The following is a 19,373-nucleotide window of genomic DNA, read 5'->3' as shown; positions in this document are numbered from 1 at the left end:
ATGTAGTGTGGTGTGATTCAGCATTTAATTGTTGGCCCGTGACCCCAGCACTGGAATTGCAGAGTCTGTCCTGTTTCCTCAACCGGCTGTCTTCTCCATGGTTGGCTGACTTGTCCTCGACTGTGATCAGATAACTTGAAGCACGTTGAATGCCGCTTTCCTGTGGAACAATGCAACTAAAGTTTGCTAAGTTTATCTTCTTGGTAAACTATCACAACACACAATAATAATGAGTAACTAACCCTAAACACTTCAACACACATTAAGTAAATGTGAGGTAACTTTTATGCAGTTCCTTAAACAAACATTGAGTAAATATGGGATAACTTATATGCAACTACCGTTTTTTTCCGTGTATAATGCGCCCCCATGTATAATACGCACCCTAAAAATGGCATGTTGATGCTGGAAAAAAGCCTGTACCCATGTATAATACGCACCCAATTTTTTTCTTTTTTTTTTTTTTTTTTTTTTTTTTTAAGTCCCAATGATCGTCACACACGCAGGGAGGCAATGGGTCCCATTTTTATAGTCTTTGGTATGGTCTTAACTAGGCTGGATGTATTTTTTTTGTTGGCGTTGATTTCTCCAACTGCCCGTAAAGGCACCACCGCGATCAGATGAAAAGAGAGGAAAGTGACGTGCGGACATGTGAAAAAGGCGGCTCTGTATGGGAGAGACGTTGAAGAGGAATAAAAACACCCTTGGAAACCAAAACTTGCCCCTCGTCGTGACTCGGAGCCGCAACAAATGTTTCGGATTTGTGTAGGGTACATTGTGACAGCAAACGAGCAGGTGATCGAGCAAGCGTCTGATACGAGAGCATTGCGTTCGTATGGAGCGTGTTTGAAGTGAACAGCAGAGACGAAAGGAACAAGGCAAAGTGTTGTGAAATAAAATATTACCTGTAATACGCATTTTGTTATTTGCTGATTGTATTAAACTATCACATTCATTGTCAGTCAAGAAGAGAAGAGGACTATTATCCCTTCTTTGACGAAATGACCAGAGCACAGTACAAACACACTATTGTCGGTCAGTCCTGGTGTACCATGATTTTCTTAAAAAAAAAAAAAAAAAAAAAATTTAAAAAAAAAAAAATTTAAAAAAATTTGTACCCATGTATAATGCGCACCCCAGATTTTAGGACAATAAATTAGTTAAATTTTGCGCATTATACACGGAAAAAAACGGTACTTCAAACTGTACATTTTTTCTATAACACTTACCAAAGAAAACCAGTTCCGAGCAATAACAATCTATGAATCAAAGCTACAGTTAAACAAAAAGGAAAGAAGTTCCTTTGAACTAAACAAAGAACATTTTGCCTGTGCAAAGGAGCTCTGCTCATCGCTAGTGAAGGCCTCTCACAGCAGTTAACAAACGCATAAGAGAAGGACAGGAAGGATACATAAAACTGATTGGGAGTCAAAGGACATCCCTGGAACTAGATAAGATAAGAAGAACTTAATTGAACGAAAGGAGTCCAACTCGTAAAACATAAGGCCTCAGTTCTGGCAGGCCGAGTCTTCACCGCTAAATTATTCCAACAGTGCCTCTCCAGTCATGAACCTTACCACACGTCACTGATAGCTACCATTGATGAAAGGGCCCGGTTATTCCACATCATCTTTCGAGGTATTTTTTTCAAGTTCTTCCATCTTGTTTTAGTTCTTCCATCATGTATAACATACTTTCGGCCATTATTTTCTGAAAGTCTGAGCTGCACAGAAACGGAAGGTACGTTTTTACTTTTACAAGCATGTGGGTTTAGAAAGTAACATGATGTTACATGTAAGCTAATGTTAGGCTATTGTCATGATATTGTTAAAGAATAAATCTTCAATGATATATACAAGAGCACCACGACCAAGCACTTCAACTCCACAAGAAGACACTAATGTTCCCATTTCACAGTGTAAGCGTAAAGCCAGACTGAATGTGCTGGAAATGTTGGTGAAGAAAAGGAAGAAAAATAACTGAACATTATGACTGCACAGCAGCATGTACTGTCAAATCCGCACTTATTCCGGTGCCCTGAACATCCTGTTACTACTCGACCTTAGCGCAGCCTTTGACACTGAGAACTACTCCATCCTTCTTCAAAGGCTACGTCAACTAGGTGTTGAGGGCACTACACTCGACTGGCTCACCTCTTATCTCACCAACAGGAACCAGTTTGTCTCTCTCTCCGGCCACACATCCATCCTCTCCCCAGTCACACAGGGGGTCCCACAAGGCTCAGTTCTTGGCCCCCTCCTATTCATCTGCTACCTCTTCCCCATTTTTAGAATTGACTTAAATATGGGGAGTGAGGGTGAGTCGCAGACAGATTGAGGGAGAGAGTTCCAGAGTCGGGGTGCTGTGCAGGAGAAGGCTCCGTCGCCAAGGGATTTGCGTTTGGATTTTGGGACTGTCAGACGTGAAGTAGAGGAGGATCGGAGGGGCCGGCTGTGCAGTCATAATGCACCGGAATAAGTGCGGATTTGACAGTACATGCTGCTGTGCAGTCATAATGTTCAGTTATTTTTCTTCCTTTTCTTCACCAACATTTCCAGCACATTCAGTCTGGCTTTACGCTTACACATTTATTGGAGAACCACGCCTCTTTATATCAGACATGCACAAACATGTCAGCGGGAGCGGTACCTTCGGCTATCGTAGTTACCTTTATGACGGCAAAAGACGGACAGCACAGTGCAAGATATGCAACAGAAACATTTCAGACAGCCAGACGACTTTGTCCGTTTGAAGTTTATAGAGCTCTGGTGTCTCCAGATGTTACAGATGAAACATAAAATGTTTCTAATGCTCTTTAATGTGTTTCTTCTTTCAGATTTTTTTCAGATTATTTTTTCCTATTTGCAACTCAAATGTGTCAGACACTGTCGGCAGACGTTCATTTGTTTAGATTGAACTGTCAATCATTGTATGAGGTAATTTCTTTTTTTGTTTGATTCCATGGTGTATTTTACTGAATATCAGTAATTACAGTGCAAATCCAAATTATTGTCATATTTTTTAAACAGGTTAGACACATTGGACAATGATGGTTACTTAAAGTTACTTATATCTTGTCTTTTCACGTTACTAAAATCAGATTCTGCGGGTAAAATTGCAATAATAAGGTGACTTGACTTGGACTTGACCTATTTAAGGACTTGACTTGGACTTGACTTGGACTGGACTTGGACTTGACTTGACCTATTTAATGACTTGACTTGCCCAAGAAAAAAATGACTTGGGACTTACTTGAGACTTGAAGGTTAAGACTTGAGAGTCACTTGAGACTTGCACATGTGTGACTTGGTCCCATCTCTGGTGTTGTGTTGGGTTATTTTACAAGTAAAGACTGCTGCTTTGAGTTCACAGGGAGCCATGTTCTTTATTCACTGTCTATAGCCTTCCCTCTAGCGGTAAAAGTCAAAGTCAAAGTCAGCTTTATTGTCAATCCCTACATGTGTCAAGACACACAAAGAAACCGAAATTCCGTTTCCTCTATCCCACGGTGACGAGACATAGTACACGATAGACATACAAGTAGACGACACAAAATAAAAACAAGAAGGCACAACCAATAAATAATAAATAAAAAATAATAAACAAATAATATGAGCGACGAATAAATAATAAACAAATAACCCAATAAATAAGAGGAGCAAAACTGAGCCAGTGCGCATACAGCAGACAGTAAGCATAGCGCAAAGAACAGGACGCTACGCAGAAAGGGGGAGCGAGTTCAGGATCCTAACAGCCTGGAGTACGAAGCTGTTGGAGAGTCTACAATGCTATGGATGTCACCACATAATATAGGTTTCAAACTCATGTTATAGTTTCAATGTCGGAGTTTAAACTAGGCTTGCTGTTTCCGAATGCCATTCAGAATCAGAATCAGAATCAGAATTCGTGATGGGTGTTGTAAAAAAAAAAAATTGCTGAAACGACTGAAGTGCACATAAGAAAGAAAAAGCTTACAGCACCTGGTATTTCCAGGCGATCTCCCATTCAAGTTCTAACCAGGCCCGACCCTGCTTAGCTTACGAAATCAGGCGTTCTCAGGGTAGTATGGCCGTAAGCCGTGAGTTGACTCAGACTTGTGCATTTTATAGACACAATCGCCCCTGAAACCATGCCAAGCAGCGGCGGTACTTGATGGCTGTTGTAAAAGTTTCCTTTCACAATTGACGTGGAAAAAAAAAAAAAAAAAAAAAAGGCTTTCAGCACCTGGTATTCCCTTACGGTCACCCTTCCCCCTTTTTTTTACAACCAGGTCCGAAACAGGCTTTCTTCCAAGACTTTTGGTGTTTTATGGAAACATGGCTATCGTGAAAAGTTATTGACAGCTTATTATGCGGTAGCACGAATTTGCCGTTGCGACCTGCATTTTGCTGTATCAAAACAAATGTCTTGAAAAAGGTAAAAACACGACATGGAAGCGCAATGTGTTGTGTTGGGTTCTTTTACAAGTAAAGACTGCTGCTTTGAGTTCACAGGGAGCCATGCTCTTTATTCACTGTACATAGTCTTCCCTCTAGCGGTAAAAACGTGAACTACAATGCTATGGATGTCACCACATAATATAGGTTTCAAACTCGTGTTATAGTTTCAATGTCGGAGTTTAAACTAGGCTTGCTGTTTCCGAATGCCATTCGTGATGGGTGTTGTAAAAGAAAATTGCTGAAACGACTGAAGTGCACATAAGAAAGAAAAAGCTTACAGCACCTGGTATTCCCAGGCGGTCTCCCATCCAAGTACTAACCAGGCCCGACCCTGCTTAGCTTCCGAGATCGGACGAGATCGGGCGTTCTCAGGGTAGTATGGCCGTAAGCCATGAGTTGACACAGAATTGTGCATTTTATAGACACAATCGCCCCTGAAACCATGCCAAGCAGCGGCGGTACTTGATGGCTGTTGTAAAAGTTTCCTTTCACAATTGACGTGGAAAAAAAAAAAAAAAAAGGCTTTCAGCACCTGGTATTCCCTGACGGTCTCCCTTCCCCCTTTTTTTTACAACCAGGTCCGAAACAGGCTTTCTTCCAAGACTTTTGGTGTTTTATGGAAACATGGCTATCGTGAAAAGTTATTGACAGCCTTTTATGCGGTAGCACGAATTTGCCGTTGCGACCTGCATTTTGCTGTATCAAAATAAATGTCTTGAAAAAGGTAAAAACACGACATGGAAGCGCAATGTGTTGTGTTGGGTTCTTTTACAAGTAAAGACTGCTGCTTTGATTTCACAGGGAGCCATGCTCTTTATTCACTGTACATAGTCTTCTCTCTAGCGGTAAAAACGTGAACTACAATGCTATGGATGTCACCACATAATATAGGTTTCAAAGTCGTGTTATAGTTTCAATGTCGGAGTTTATCAACTAGGCTTGCTGTTTCCGAATGCCATTCGTGATGGGTGTTGTATAAAAAAATGGCTGAAACGACTGAAGTGCACATAAGAAAGAAAAAGCTTACAGCACCTGGTATTCCCAGGCGGTCTCCCATCCAAGTACTAACCAGGCCCGACCTGTATGGCCGTAAGCCGTGAGTTGACTCAGAATTGTGCATTTTATAGATACAATCGCCCCTGAAACCAAGCCAAGCAGCGGCGGTTCTTGATGGCTGTTGTAAAAGTTTCCTTCACAATTGACGTGGACAAAAAAAAAAAAGGCTTTCATACCTGGTCTACACCCCCTTCCCTTTTTCACAACCATCTTTGTATATTTAAATGAGAGATTTCCCTGCATGCCTGCATGTCTGTGCGTGCTAGTTGTTTACGGGGTAAACTATACAACACAATGTAAATTCATTAAAAGTATCATAAAATATACAAAAGTAAATAAGATGAAATTAAATTAGAAATGGGTGCAGAGGTTTCATACATTGTTTATTCTTACATGTATTAATCTGTCATACTCCAGCATTTTGTAATTACAAATTGTCCATCAGGTAGAGGACATGCTTTTTTCTGAGTCCCATCAGACCAACACAATCCCAAGAGCTCACATTTTGAGGATGAACTATTGCCATCTGGATGAACTGCTAAGACATCTGCTTTTAAAGGATAAACACGACTTGAGTAATGAGTTACTTGCTTTTTCCCACTTTGCTCAAATGGTTCAAGCACTGCACACAACACATGAGAATATCATTCTTTATCAAGACAGTCGATCTCGACAATAGAATGACCATGTGTTTGGGTCATAAGAGCAAGAAATTGGACAAATGCTAAGACACTCAAGAAAACATTTCAATCCAAAAATCACTCTTGAGCATTCTCAAACCATCTAAATAAAAACTTGAGCATTCTCGAACCGTCTAAAAAAAAATCAAGCGTAGAAAGGGTTTATAATTGCAATACAAATTCATTTGACACGCAAATAAAATTATATTATGACATTCCTTTTCCAAAGAAAAGATGTTTCAAATCAGCCTCACTTCACCCGATGCAATGAAAATGGAAAAATCCTATGTATTAAAAAACTGTAAACCGACGTGACAAATAAAAAAATCACATAATGAATACCCATTAAATGTACAACAAAGCCTACCACTTCTATGATAATGTAATGAAGATACTATTGTACACAAAAGTTGTTGCTACAGTTCACATTAAAACATAATAACAAGAGTAAAAACATTGGCATAACCATACAGTGAGTACCATCATTATCATCAGCCTCAGAGTTTCCAAATGATATCATTGCTACAGAAAACAGAAAAGTAACAGAAATAGTAATAATACTCTTGACTTAGAGCATGTTGGTACTGGTATCCACAGTACACAGCTTTCCTCTCGCAACACACATGCACTCACTCGAACAAATTCATATGCCAGGCAATTTACAGACGCAAAACACGAAGTGGGCAGTGCATTATCACCTGCTGCTGGATGAGAGAAGGTAATACGAAGTGCGCGTAATGAAAATCTCACAGTATCAAATATGCTAATTTTCGGTCAGCAGAGGAAAATGCATTGTGCTGCCTCAATGGGTTTGTTACAGTGGTCGCACAGGAGGAAAAAACATAGATTCCAAATTTTCATTCAATTCAACACATATTAGGGAATTACATGTAAATTCGGGTACCTCGGAGGAATGTAAGATTCGTGTGTACCTCAGCTTATTTGTAGAAAAAAAAGGCAAATAAGGGAAAGAGCCTTGGTTTCATTTCATACACAATGATAACTGCTTGGCTTGGCCCCAGAAAGTAAAGGAATAATGTAACAATGATAAGTACCACACATACTACTGGCAAAATTAATGCACCTCAGTGGCTTACAGCCTGAGTGCAGTCCAATAGAAAAATCACAAGAGGGCGCAACATGACAGAACGTTATTGACTATGGACAAAACAAAGGGGGGCCCTTCCACCTACCACTTGGACATCATTCTTGACTGATTTTGTCGGTTTGTGGTGAACCTACTAGCAACTGAAAAGTACCATACAAGTTAGTGTTACTCTGGAAAGTACCTTATACAAGTTAGTGTTCACACTTATTCTACACTACATTCATAAAACCCTTCTCTCTTGCGGACGGTTTTTCTTCAGTCCCCTCCCCCACATCAGACATCTTCCTCTCTTTCTCCCGTCTTTCCATTTTTTGTCCCGCTCAGACATACCATCGTCTATTATTTTGCTCACTAAACTTGTTTTTGTTCTTCGTTATTAGTACCATTTCACGCTCACTTGTGGACTGTTAGTACCTAGATCCTGAGTGGTAAAGAACTCCTTTTCATCTGCTATCTACTCATACCTTTAATGAGTATTTAACTATACACTATTGGAATGACAATGGCAGGCAAACTACCAGTAAAAAAAATAAAGTTTAAAAAAGTGGTTATTTGGGGGGGAAAACACTTCAAATATCCGCTGCACTCCTTTTAAATACTGCCAGACTGACTGCCTGTTGTCCTCCTCTTCTTGCCTCTGTTATCTGGCGAGGCAGATTTTTTTTCCGCGTTTCCTTTTTTTCCCCCCACATCAAAAGTATCTCCTCATTGTTGTCCCTGGTTCCACATCTGATCACTTTTCAGTCAACCCATCATCTTCTGTGATGCCTTGAGCTCGGAGCTCATCCAGAACATTGTCTAGGTGTCCAGGGTCAGGGAAGCCATGACCTGTCAGGTTGGAGCCAAACTCTGTTTTGTGGTGTACCTAAAGAAGAAAAGGACAATGTAGTTACTGGAATCTGATATGACTGGTCCACTCTATTTCAGCAATGAACATATGAGCTCAAGAACGTACCTCATTCCATATGACTGTGTCAGATTCTCCTGTGGTGCTTGAAGTCCCAACTGAAAAGATCAACCTTCGGTCCCACGCTACCAGGAGCAGTCTCAATACCTGATGACGAATATTCTTATGAGTGAAGGATGGCATCATAAATCATGCACATGAAAATGGCTAAACTGCATAGCGTAGATCCCTAGCCATTACTAAAACAGAAGCATTAAGGAACAACTCATCATTATGACACACCGGCCCAGGTCATACACACCAAATGCATCCAACCATGCCTTTATGGTCCTTGTTTCATGCTGTGGGGCACCATCATGATTGAACCCCAAACAGTTTCTATGAAGTCATACGTCCTAGCATCAGTTACAGCAATGTGAAGGATGTTTTACCTTGCGTCCCTTGTCACTGTCTGGGAGGTAGCAGTGTCTTGGGAAGCCTCTGGCTGTGAAGGGCTTCCCTGGATTGGGATGCTCTGGTCCCTGATCACACACAAGAAGAGGAACCATCACGTCGATCAACATGATTGTTACAAGAATATGGGTGCAATTCAAACTAACATATGGAGCTGCTGACTTCTTTTCAATTACCTGAATGCCCGGCGGGATGTTATAGATCATGCGAATAGTTTTGCAGTCGGGATGCCCCGGTAGTGAGTGAGGGATGATGTGGTACTCCATTTTTCCTGCTGGTTGGTTCCCGGTCTTTACACCATAGATAGTTTTACAGGTGGGACACTGAAGACTGACACAAAAGGGAGACATTCTGGTATATTTAACTGAATGGACTTCAGATGTTAGTGCAGGGCAACAAAATGGTATTGAACGTTTAATATGAGTATTGTTCATTTGGTATTGTTATGTAATTCCATATTGTCTCTGCTCAGAGTTGACACTTGTGGTGTTATTTATGTGAACTGCGGGCATCTGTGTAATGTGTATGTGGATTACTTTATTTGTTCCCTGACTGTAAAAAGAGCTATTTAGGTGTCACTTAAAATGTACTGTAAAAACAAACAAACAAACAAACTAAAAAACAAAGCAAAACACAAAAACTCAAATATGGACAGACATCATATTCCGAGACTTGGACCTGCAATTTACTCCAGGCCAGGGGTCTATTTTCTTAACTATAAAAAAGTATTCTGACCCACCTGCCATCCTTGTTGCCATTATTATACATGGCCAACAGACACTGAAAATGGTACTGGTGTCCACACTGCGCTAGTCGTCCAACAGATTCTGCTCTGGAAACAGATCCTACCCCAGGACCTTTGTATCCAGAAGGACCCCCTAAAGATTCCATGCATATGGTACAATCCTGGAGGAACAATAATGAATGAAGAAGACATCACAAACTCTACCCTTCCCTGATCTTTTAATGAATCTGATCTAAAAATATAGCAACTGGTCTCACCTCATCTGGTGGACTCTTAACTTTTTGCAGGTACTTTTTAACCACATCTTCTGGAGTCTTACCTGCAGACAAAATTAACGCACAGATGGTCAGATGTTAAAATAGTGGATGTGCTAACGTGTTTATTGAGAGCACATCTCAGGTGTACTTTAAACACAGTACTTTTACCCTTGCGAGCCTGCTTCTTGGTGGTCTTTCTGCAGCAGTGGCCAAAGCCTGGTACTGGTTTGATGTCACTCTTGCTGACAGGTGGAGGGTGTAGTACAAGTTTAGGGGGTCTTGTAAGACACACCGGCAGAGCAGCAGCACTCATCAGAATGCCTGTGATCCCTGAAACACAAAGACGGGAAAAGAATGAACGGAGTTGAAAAGGTGATTTTTTTCCCCCATTTATTCATAGAACTGTCATTTTGATGAAAACGACCAAATGCCTCAGCACTGCGTCAATAAATATGTGTAGTAAAATCTCACCTGCCAGTGCAGGGTGAACAGGACTAGATCCGTTGAGATTCTTCACGGGCACAGTGGGCACACTGCAAAAAAGACAAACTATTTACAGGTGTTTTCAGTGACTTACAATGTATCTATCAGACTTTCTAATAATATCTTCAATAAACTAAGACTAGTTAAATTCTCACTTGGAAAAACAGATGACTATCATTTTTATTTTGACCACACAAGGTAAACAAATTCTGGTCCCACAAAAAGGAAAAGAAAATTAATGATAGTATCAGGCGGAAAAAAATATCCTAAATGGAACTCCCATTAAAAAACACATCTAGCACTTCCCTGTCCGTCTTTGTCACCGTCTCTCCTTGGGCTCTCTTTGCATCGGCAACACACTGACACAATATGATGGTTAGTGAATGATCAAGGCTCTCAGGTTCTGTGTGCGTGTGTTTTTCAGAGCTAATCCACAGATTTTCCATCTGCTCAGAGATGGACGTCACACAGCCTCTCTCTGGGGATTACCTGCATCATCACAAAGCCAATCATCTCTCACTGACAAATCACATATCCAGACTGATAAGGAGTTTTGGTTGGCGTAATTGAAAATGCTATATTTATCTTCTCCAAGTTATTATCAAAATATTCTGATATTAGTGTTATGTGTTGCACTGGTACACCACTGCAAAATTCTGACGCAACCATGAATAACAATAAAATGAGCAGAGTTGAATAATCTGGAAAATGTTTTTGGACTACTTGCTATTGTATGTTGAGGGGAGCACTAACCATTAAAGACATTTGTAGATCAGCACCAAAAGCCAACACAATGTTTTCTTAGTTCTGCAAGACTCCCAAAAGTTTCAAGAAAAGTGCTTATGTATAGATTGTGGAATTGCAAAACACTGACGGTGAAAATTAACGTTGTTGTTGATTTTAAAAAGTAAGCTTCTGTTATTACACATGCATACTGGCCAACTTTGGGTTGTGAAACCGAAGGAGACTTCTTTCTCCATCAGCATATCGCCCAATGTTTCTTTACCAGATTTCAAAGTTGTTACGCTTATATTTACCACATGGTTGAAAATTATGTGCACAGAGCTGTTTCTCTGTTTCCTCACAGAGCTGACAAGCCCATCGGCTGACTGTAGCACTAGAACTACCGCGACCGTCATTTAGACGGTTCTCAAACTTTGATGCGTTATTAGCCAGGGCTGTGGACTCGGACTCGGACTCGGGGACTCGGACTCGGTCGGACTCGGTCATTTTTGCCGGACTCGGTGCTGATTTTGACCGAGTCCATCGAGTCCGACAATAAAAAAAATACGCTCTTTGGCTGGTTTCATGTGGCTCTTTTACGTTCATATCAACATTTGTGTTTATTTTTCGTGCGTATTTGCTTCGCTTGAGTTCAATATGGTTTTTGGTCAAACGCGCATGCGCGTGAGGGGAAATCCCGCAAAGGAGGAGGGACAAACAGAGCGATTGGTTTTGCTGGCTTTTTAATGAATGGCGACTGTGACTACGGGGGCGCATTAGGTCCAGAAATGCTGACAAGACGCTTGCCAAAATGGCAAGGAAAAAATGCACAGCTAAACGAATATATGACGATGAACACAGGACGTTTTTAACGGAGTTAAAGTTGTTTTTTGTTGAACGCTATGGCAAGCCATTCTGCCTGATATGTCGGACGTCATTGGTGCATTTAAAAGCTTCAAATGGTCAGCGCCACTTCAGCTCACTTCATGCCAATATCGATAAGGACTTTGCAAAAGGGACTGAATTTCGCAAGCACAAGTTTGGAGACTTTGAAAAGTCAGGCAGAAAAATAGGTACAGTTTTTCAAAGAAATTACAAAGCACTCAGAGACTGTCACACTTGCATTGTTTCAACTGGCTTGGAACATTGCACGGGCTAAAAAGCCATACAATGAAGTGGAGTTCGTTAAAATATGCCTCAGTGACGTTATTGAATTTTATTTTCATCATGCTGCTGAGAATGCGCGTAGGAATACTGTCCACAGCCCTGCTTGCTTGTTATGAAGACAAATTTAGTTGTTGCGTGCGCGCCCGCGCCTGCCTGCCTGCGTGCGTGCACGTACAAGACCCACAATGCCCCGCGCGCAGCCAAGATGGAAGAACCCGGGAGTAGCGAGAGAACAATGTTTTGCCTCTAGATTTGGGGGGGGAACGGAGCGTAAGTTACGATCAATGCGGCCACGTTGAGTTGCACTTAGGCTAATGTTTACATTATGTACCAATGTCAAGGACGATTATGTCACCCAGCTTATATCATTGATGTGTTTCGATAGTTGTGGGGTCGTCACTAATTATTTGTGTTTAGATAAATGTCTGAGCTATAATGGTGTAATTAATGATTAAAACTTGAAAGTATCTGTTTATTGTATTCGTTTATATGTTTAATAAAGACAAAGCCATCACAAAACTGTTATTTAGATTTTGATCTAAATTAGCCTTGAATAAAGACTAAGCAGTCACATGAATTAACAGAAAAAATGGACAGCCGGACTCGGACTCGTGGTCAAGAGGCCGGACTCGGACTCGGTGAAAAATCCGACCGAGTCCACAGCCCTAGTTATTACTACTGTTTGCATAGATTGAAGATGTGTCTGGGCTTTTGACTTTCCTGTCTCTATCATGCTGCAATTTCATGGTATTAAAAATATAAAAATATTTTATGAGTCATTATTCATTCAACTACCACAACTGTCAATTTAACCCCTATTTTCATTCAAATGTAAATCCTTTGCAATGCTGGGAGACCACTTGCAGGTTTCCAAAGCAACCAGCAGGAATTGATTTTGACAAAAGCTGTTGGTCACCATGGTCAAATAAAAAATTGAATGTACAGGACATGAGGCATTACGTCTGGTTCAAATATATTGATGAGGCTGTGTCTGAGGATGAATGGTCGCTGGATGGTTTGTGTGACCGCAAGTCCCAGCGAGGTACTACCTTTCCCGTAGAAGAGCTGGGTAGCGTCACATTCCCCACAGAGTAAACCACTTACTTCATTGTAAAATTGTGAGATTAACAGGAGAAATGACTGATCAGGAACCACAGCGGAGATAGTGTTGAAATTCATGCGTTTTCTGTGTAAATCGGGAAAGTTGGCAAGTATGCACATAAGCAGAAAAACTAATTCAAGTTATGTAAAAACAGTTTAATGACCAGAAGCATGGTGATGATCTGTTGTTTCCTGTAGGTTTACCTTTAAAAGTCTTTCTCTGTCTGTGCACTAAGCTGATTTCACTTCACCCGACTTAGTGACTCATTCTGGCATATGTGAATGACTCACTGTCATGCGTGGACATAGACTGTTAGGGTTGATAGATTATTTTGATCGTATGATTATGTTGGAATGTAGACTATAATGATTAACCAAACTTGTCCTGTTCTCACAACGCAGTAAAATAAAGTGGTTGCATCCTCTGCACTGGTTGACCAGCTGTAGAGGAAGCAATCAAAGTTGTTCTGTTTCTCCAAACGTCGTAAAACACCCCCTGCTCTGATTTGACCAGAGGCCAGGGATTCACCAAACCTGTCCACTCTCACCCCCACCCTGTTTTCTCTCAATAAATACTCTGTTGCAAGAGTCCAAAGTCAGACTGCGTTCGAACATCTCTGCACGAACGTTTCCTCCACTTGCAAGTGCTAAAAGGGCATACTGTTTCCCGTGTGGCTCTTGCAAATAAGTTAGAGTGAGCACCACTCTAACATAGACGATACATGGCATATAAAGGAATATGATTACATTTGTAAATCATTGCAAATCATGGCGCATCAAAATGTTTAACATAATCCATAGATGATGAATATGCAAAAATTCTGCAATACAAACAGGGCCATATATAGTTTCATGAACAATATGTGCCATATGTGTCTGACAAGGCATTGTTTACGATTCTGATTACGAGATTTTAGGCAAAACCAGTTTAGATTTTAAGGGCAGCAACAATTTCCATTGATACTGAGCCACATTTACAGGATAATTTATTGAGACTAGCACTACACTTGGGCTATAGCCCTATCAGGAATCTATGTGGCCTCAGTCAAGCTCATCAAGCATTTTATTTGATATTCTAACATTGGTCCCCAATCACCAGTGGCAGGGACACACAAATGAATGAAAACAAAACTTATAGCATTTCTGGTTTATTTACTAGCTGAGGATAGACCCATTTGAAATAGGGATTTATGGCGAGAGGTGATTTCCACGCACAAATCCCAATGTGGCAAGCGGCTCTCAAATGAGTTCAAAACTGATTCGTCAACAAATGTAAGTCCTTTGAGCCTGTCAGAATTGGTGGCTAACAGCATTGCTAAGGCTAAAACATCATTAAATATCGGTGGAAAAAAATTTGTCGCAAATTAACCTTCCTATCACCACAAACATCCACTATGTATCCAGTGGAATCAAATTAAAATCACAATGTTGTTACTCTTCACAACGTTGCCGATGCAAACCAAACAAACAACCACACCTCCCGTGTGCACAGTGCATACTTGGAATGTTTCATAAATACATATAATGGCTATATAAAATCATAATGCCGTATGAAAAATGTTACCTTTTATCACCTTCCACCTAGAAATGATAATATATTAAGTCTGATTTGTTTTAACTATTTGCACATAAAAACCCTGATAATCAAAGTGAAACTTACATTTTCAAACATTCTGCACAGTTATTAAAAAATAGTAAATAAAACACCTGATTTGGCTATATTATCAACTAAAACCAAACGCACCACACAACCCAAAACACACCATGCTTACTGTGAAGCATGGTGGGGGCCGCATTTTGTTGTGGGGATGTTTCTCTTCAGGGAACTGGGCAAATGGTCAGGATCGCAGGGAACGTGGATGCTGCCAAGTACACCCAAATACTTGAGGAACACCTGCACTCCTGGAGATGGGCATGACAATGATCCTAAACATACTGGCAAAAGAACAAATCAATGGCCTAAGGATAGGATGGTAAATGTCCTCGAGTGGTCTAGTCAGAGCCCTGACTTAAATCCAATACAAAATCTGTGGGTCAAAGATTTATGTCTGCAATTAAAGCAAAATGAAACTCTACAAATGACTAAATCAGGGGGCTGACGGCTTTTACAACCATGTCTTTTTAGTTTTTCATTTTATATGATATATATTATATATATTATTTTTATTAGATTTTTAGAACTGTTGTCTTTGCTTTCATTATTTTGATGTAGCACAGTTAGATTTGTAAATAAATGTGGAAAAATATTTTTTAATGGGTTTTGATTTCAGGTTGTATGACAACTAAAGTAACTATTTAAAAGGGTTATGATGATTTTCTATAGGCACGGTATGTAAGAAACACTGTGTTGCTATTGTATTGGGTTGAATGAATGCAACATATAGAGTACAACCATCTTAATGTTTTTATTTTCTTTGGGTGGCCAAATGCGTTTGACAAAATGACAGCCCAAACGCAAGAAGTAGGTGGTAGCTTAGTCATTGTAACAGCGAGTCACTAGTGCTCTATAGCAGGGGTGGCCAACCCGCAGCTCGCGAGCCGCATGCGGCTCTTTGCCTGGTTTCATGCGGCTCTTTTACGTTCATATCAATATTTGTGTTTGTGTTTTTTTGTGTGCTTGTTGCTTCGCTTGAGTTCAATATGGTATTTCTGTCAAACGCGTATGCGCATGAGGTGAAATCCCGCAAAGGAGGAGGGGCAAACCCATTCGAGGAAACAAATAGTGTCAATTTCGCTCTCAAAATGGCAGGGAGAAAATACACAGCTAAATGAAAATATGAAGATGTGTATGATGTGGCTCTTTGCGGTAACACAGTAAAAAATGTGGCTCTTAGTCTCTGACTGGTTGGCCACCCTTGCTCTATAGCAAAAGAGAGGCAGCCATTCAATGTGTTGATAAAGCAGCATTTTGAGAAAATTTGGTTTTTTGAAAAGCTCTCTGAATCTCCTTGTTGTGATGTCACCTGTTTACTGTTACCAAATGTTTTTCCTTGGCACGTTTTCTTGACCAACTGAACATTTACATTGACTAATGTAGTAGGTAGCATTTAATGACCAATCTATCACTCTACGTAAATGGCCAATTGGTCTTAATCATTATGTACTCACTAACCATTTGCAGTAAAATTGTCAAAGTTGTCTTTTTTGTGTGCTCTTAATCCACACTCGACAATCAACGGCATGCTATCGTGAACAGGTCATACTAATCAGCACCAAACTGGTTGAAGAAGTGTCGCATTAACAGTAAGTAAGTAAAAATTTACTTCTCACAGAGAGAGCTTACAAAGTGCTTCACATGGTTAAAATACAACTATAATAAAATTTTAGCATACAATATACCCGGTAAACAAACAAAGAGCAAAAAAGTAGTGAGTTAAAAGAGAAAGCAATTGAACTGGAACACACGCCTAAACAAATGTGTTTTTTAGCTGCCTTTCAAAATGTCCACAGAAGGGGCGGTTCAGCTTGTATGGAAGTGTATTCCACCATGTGCTATGTCAATGCTCATTTGCCATTGGTGGACTGACTGCTTTGTTCCTCATCTGTGCATTCATGGCTGGGCTGGTTGTGTTGTGTGTGTGTGTGTGTGTGTGTGTGTGTGTGTGTGTGTGTGTGTGTGTGTGTGTGTGTGTGTGTGTGTGTGTGTGTGTGTGTGTGTGTGTGTGTGTGTGTGTGTGTGTTTTCAGTCGGTCTCTTGCGTGTGTTTGTACAACTGCCTTTCATTTAGATGCATTGGGTTTGTTAGCGCTTCACCATGGTCATCATTCATTCATTGATTCACTTAAATCATTTGCGTGTACTAGGGCTTTTGCCATGTATTTTTATTCGTTCACCCATTCACTTAATTTGTGTGTTGCACTAAGGGAGTCGAGCTCGAGTTGGTTAATCCATGTCGTGAGGTACACAGTCATGTTAGTGTCGTAAGGAGACAATCACAGCCAGTCAAGAAACTTGCTGTAACTGACTATTTGACCACTGGCAATGAGGCGCAAGGGTCCTGAAGCGGACGTAAGAGATGCCAGGGTCTCTGAGCAATCCTATTGGTCAGCCATGCAGGTTACTGGTTGGCCCGCCGGTTAGCACTTGACTTTCGGGATGCTGAATATGAAACTTTAGTTTGTGTGCACAGAAATAAAATGTGTAGGGATAGTTTAGTGCCACAACAGTGTCATGTAGCCCAGCTTGTGTGTGTGTGTGTGTGTGTGTGTGTGTGTGTGTGTGTGTGTGTGTGTGTGTGTGTGTGTGTGTGCCTCGTCTTGTTGACATCACTTGAAATGTAGTACATATGCGGAAGTAAATGTGGGCTAACGAAGGCACCACAGGCTTTCCTTGTATTATCCCATATCCACAGAGGAGCGATTCGTGGAAATAGTATTCAGGGGGAATGAAGCAAGGCTTTTTGATCGCATTTCATGAAGAGATTGTCATGATTAATAAATGAGCCGTGTACATTACAGAATTACCGTATTGGCCTGAATATAAGACGATGTTTTTTGCATTGAAATAAGACTGAAAAAGTGGGGGCCGTCTTACATTTGGAGTCTAGACATTATACCCATTCACAACGCTAGATGGCGCCAGATATCTTCAAAGCGAACGCTGAACTTAACTCCCCAGGCCAAAGCGAACCCCTGTCACAAAGAATAAAAATAGCGGTAGCAGTTTGCATTATTTTATTGCAATGTTTTTCCTTATTCAGATTTGTTTCAAGACTACAGTTACAGTTAGACTTTACTTTGATGGTTAATGCAGTTATTGCAATTTTGTTGTTTTATCACATTAGATTGGTTTATTTACGTTTCAAAAACCAGAAAAAAACACATTTACAAATGTGATTGCACTTTAGTTTACATATTTAAATGTTCAGATATTAATATATGATAGACAGTTTTTGCATGATTTGAATGAGGCAAAATAACATGCTTTTTCTCTCTAATGTATTGTTATAATCATTTGTTTCAGATGTACTGTAATTATTTTCTGTTTAAAAATTAAATTCTAAAAGTATTTTTTCAAACTTGAGTCTTGAAAAAGAGGGGGTCGTCTTATAATCAGGGTTGTCTTATATTCAGGCCAATACGGTACTACTGTCACCACAAATGTGCATTCATTGCTTCATGTTTCAAGTGGGATTAAATTGAAGTTAAAAGCAAAGTAAATAATGTTATTCTCCGAACTTTGCAGATTCACGGACAATCAAAACAGTCACTCTTCCTCCCAACTACCGTATTGGCCCAAATTTAAGACAATGTTTTTTGCATTGAAATAAGACTGAAAAAGTGGGGGTCGTCTTATATTCGGGGTCTAGACATTATACCCATTTTCACTTGTGCGCAGCGGTAAGTTAAAGGTTGCTGGTATCGACTGAGTATCTTGCTGTGATAGTGTGCGTCTTTGATACAAAGTGAGGATATACATTTCATTGTTACTGCTGTCCACTGTTGTGCCGTTTGTCCGATCGCGGTTTGCTTCGTGTGCGCGCCGTTTGATTGACAGCTCCGGCGTGCTCCTTTAAGTTTGCCTCGCATCTTATGAGTAGCCGTTACGCAGCGGCACGGTGACTAACGGTCGCCAGCAAACTTATTTTGTTGTCTCGATCGATGACTTATGTTTGGTGTGTCGCCGCGAGTATTTCATTTATGGTTATTTATTATTATTTTTTTGCCAATAATTCAGTAAAGCAATCAAAACTGAACCACGTCTTCCCTCCTGTGTTCTGACCAACACCCGGGGGCGAAAAGAGCATAGCCATCCGAGCCAACCCCCTAAACCAGGGGTCTCAAACTCCAGTCCTCGGGCGCCGCATTCTTACATGTTTTCCAAGTTTCCCCCGTTCAAATGATCAGTTCATCCTCACGTTCTGCAGGAGCCTGATAATTGAATCAGGTGTGTTTAACGAGGGAAACTTGGAAAACATGTAGGAATGCGGCCCCCGAGGACTGGAGTTTGAGACCCCTGCCCTAAACAGTCTTCAGGCTCCCCAACAATAGCGGTAGCAGTTTGCATTATTTTATTGCAATGTTTTTCCTTAATCACATTTGTTTTAAGACTACAGTTAGACTTCACTTTGATGGTTAATGCAGTTATTGCAATTTAGTTGTTTTATCACAGTAGATTGGTTTATTTACATTTCAAAAACCAGAAGCCATTCATTTACAAATGTGATTGCACTTTAGTTTACATGTTTAAATGTTCAGATATTAAGATGTGATAGACAGTTTTTGCATGATTTGAATGAGGCAAAATAACATGCT

The 19,373-nt window shown here is 40.4% G+C and overlaps 1 protein-coding gene and 1 non-coding gene across 6 annotated transcripts in view; both read right to left on the bottom strand.

The window, feature by feature from the left end:
* Nucleotides 1–4,710: 4,710 nt before the first annotated feature.
* On the bottom strand, nt 4,711–4,829 carry LOC119130194. Its single transcript, XR_005099374.1, has one exon. It is a non-coding gene; the product is annotated as a 5S ribosomal RNA (ribosomal RNA).
* A 1,028-nt stretch (nt 4,830–5,857) lies between these two features.
* The window catches only part of LOC119124482 (E3 ubiquitin-protein ligase DTX1-like), a 30,478-nt gene continuing 16,962 nt past the window's right edge, over nt 5,858–19,373 (bottom strand). For all 5 annotated transcript variants that reach the window (XM_037254519.1, XM_037254527.1, XM_037254537.1 and 2 more), the window contains 8 exons: nt 10,117–10,178; nt 9,814–9,975; nt 9,646–9,707; nt 9,383–9,549; nt 8,820–8,973; nt 8,622–8,711; nt 8,239–8,337; nt 5,858–8,148 (listed from right to left, as the gene is read on the bottom strand). In XM_037254519.1, the coding sequence (XP_037110414.1) occupies nt 8,017–8,148; nt 8,239–8,337; nt 8,622–8,711; nt 8,820–8,973; nt 9,383–9,549; nt 9,646–9,707; nt 9,814–9,975; nt 10,117–10,178 (928 nt within the window). In that variant the 3' untranslated portion in view covers nt 5,858–8,016. The remainder of the gene's footprint in view (nt 8,149–8,238; nt 8,338–8,621; nt 8,712–8,819; nt 8,974–9,382; nt 9,550–9,645; nt 9,708–9,813; nt 9,976–10,116; nt 10,179–19,373) is intronic.

Source organism: Syngnathus acus, chromosome 1, assembly GCF_901709675.1.
Source record: "Syngnathus acus chromosome 1, fSynAcu1.2, whole genome shotgun sequence".
NCBI classification, from domain to species: Eukaryota; Metazoa; Chordata; class Actinopteri; order Syngnathiformes; family Syngnathidae; genus Syngnathus; species Syngnathus acus.
This window is presented reverse-complemented; position numbering and strand designations above follow the sequence as displayed.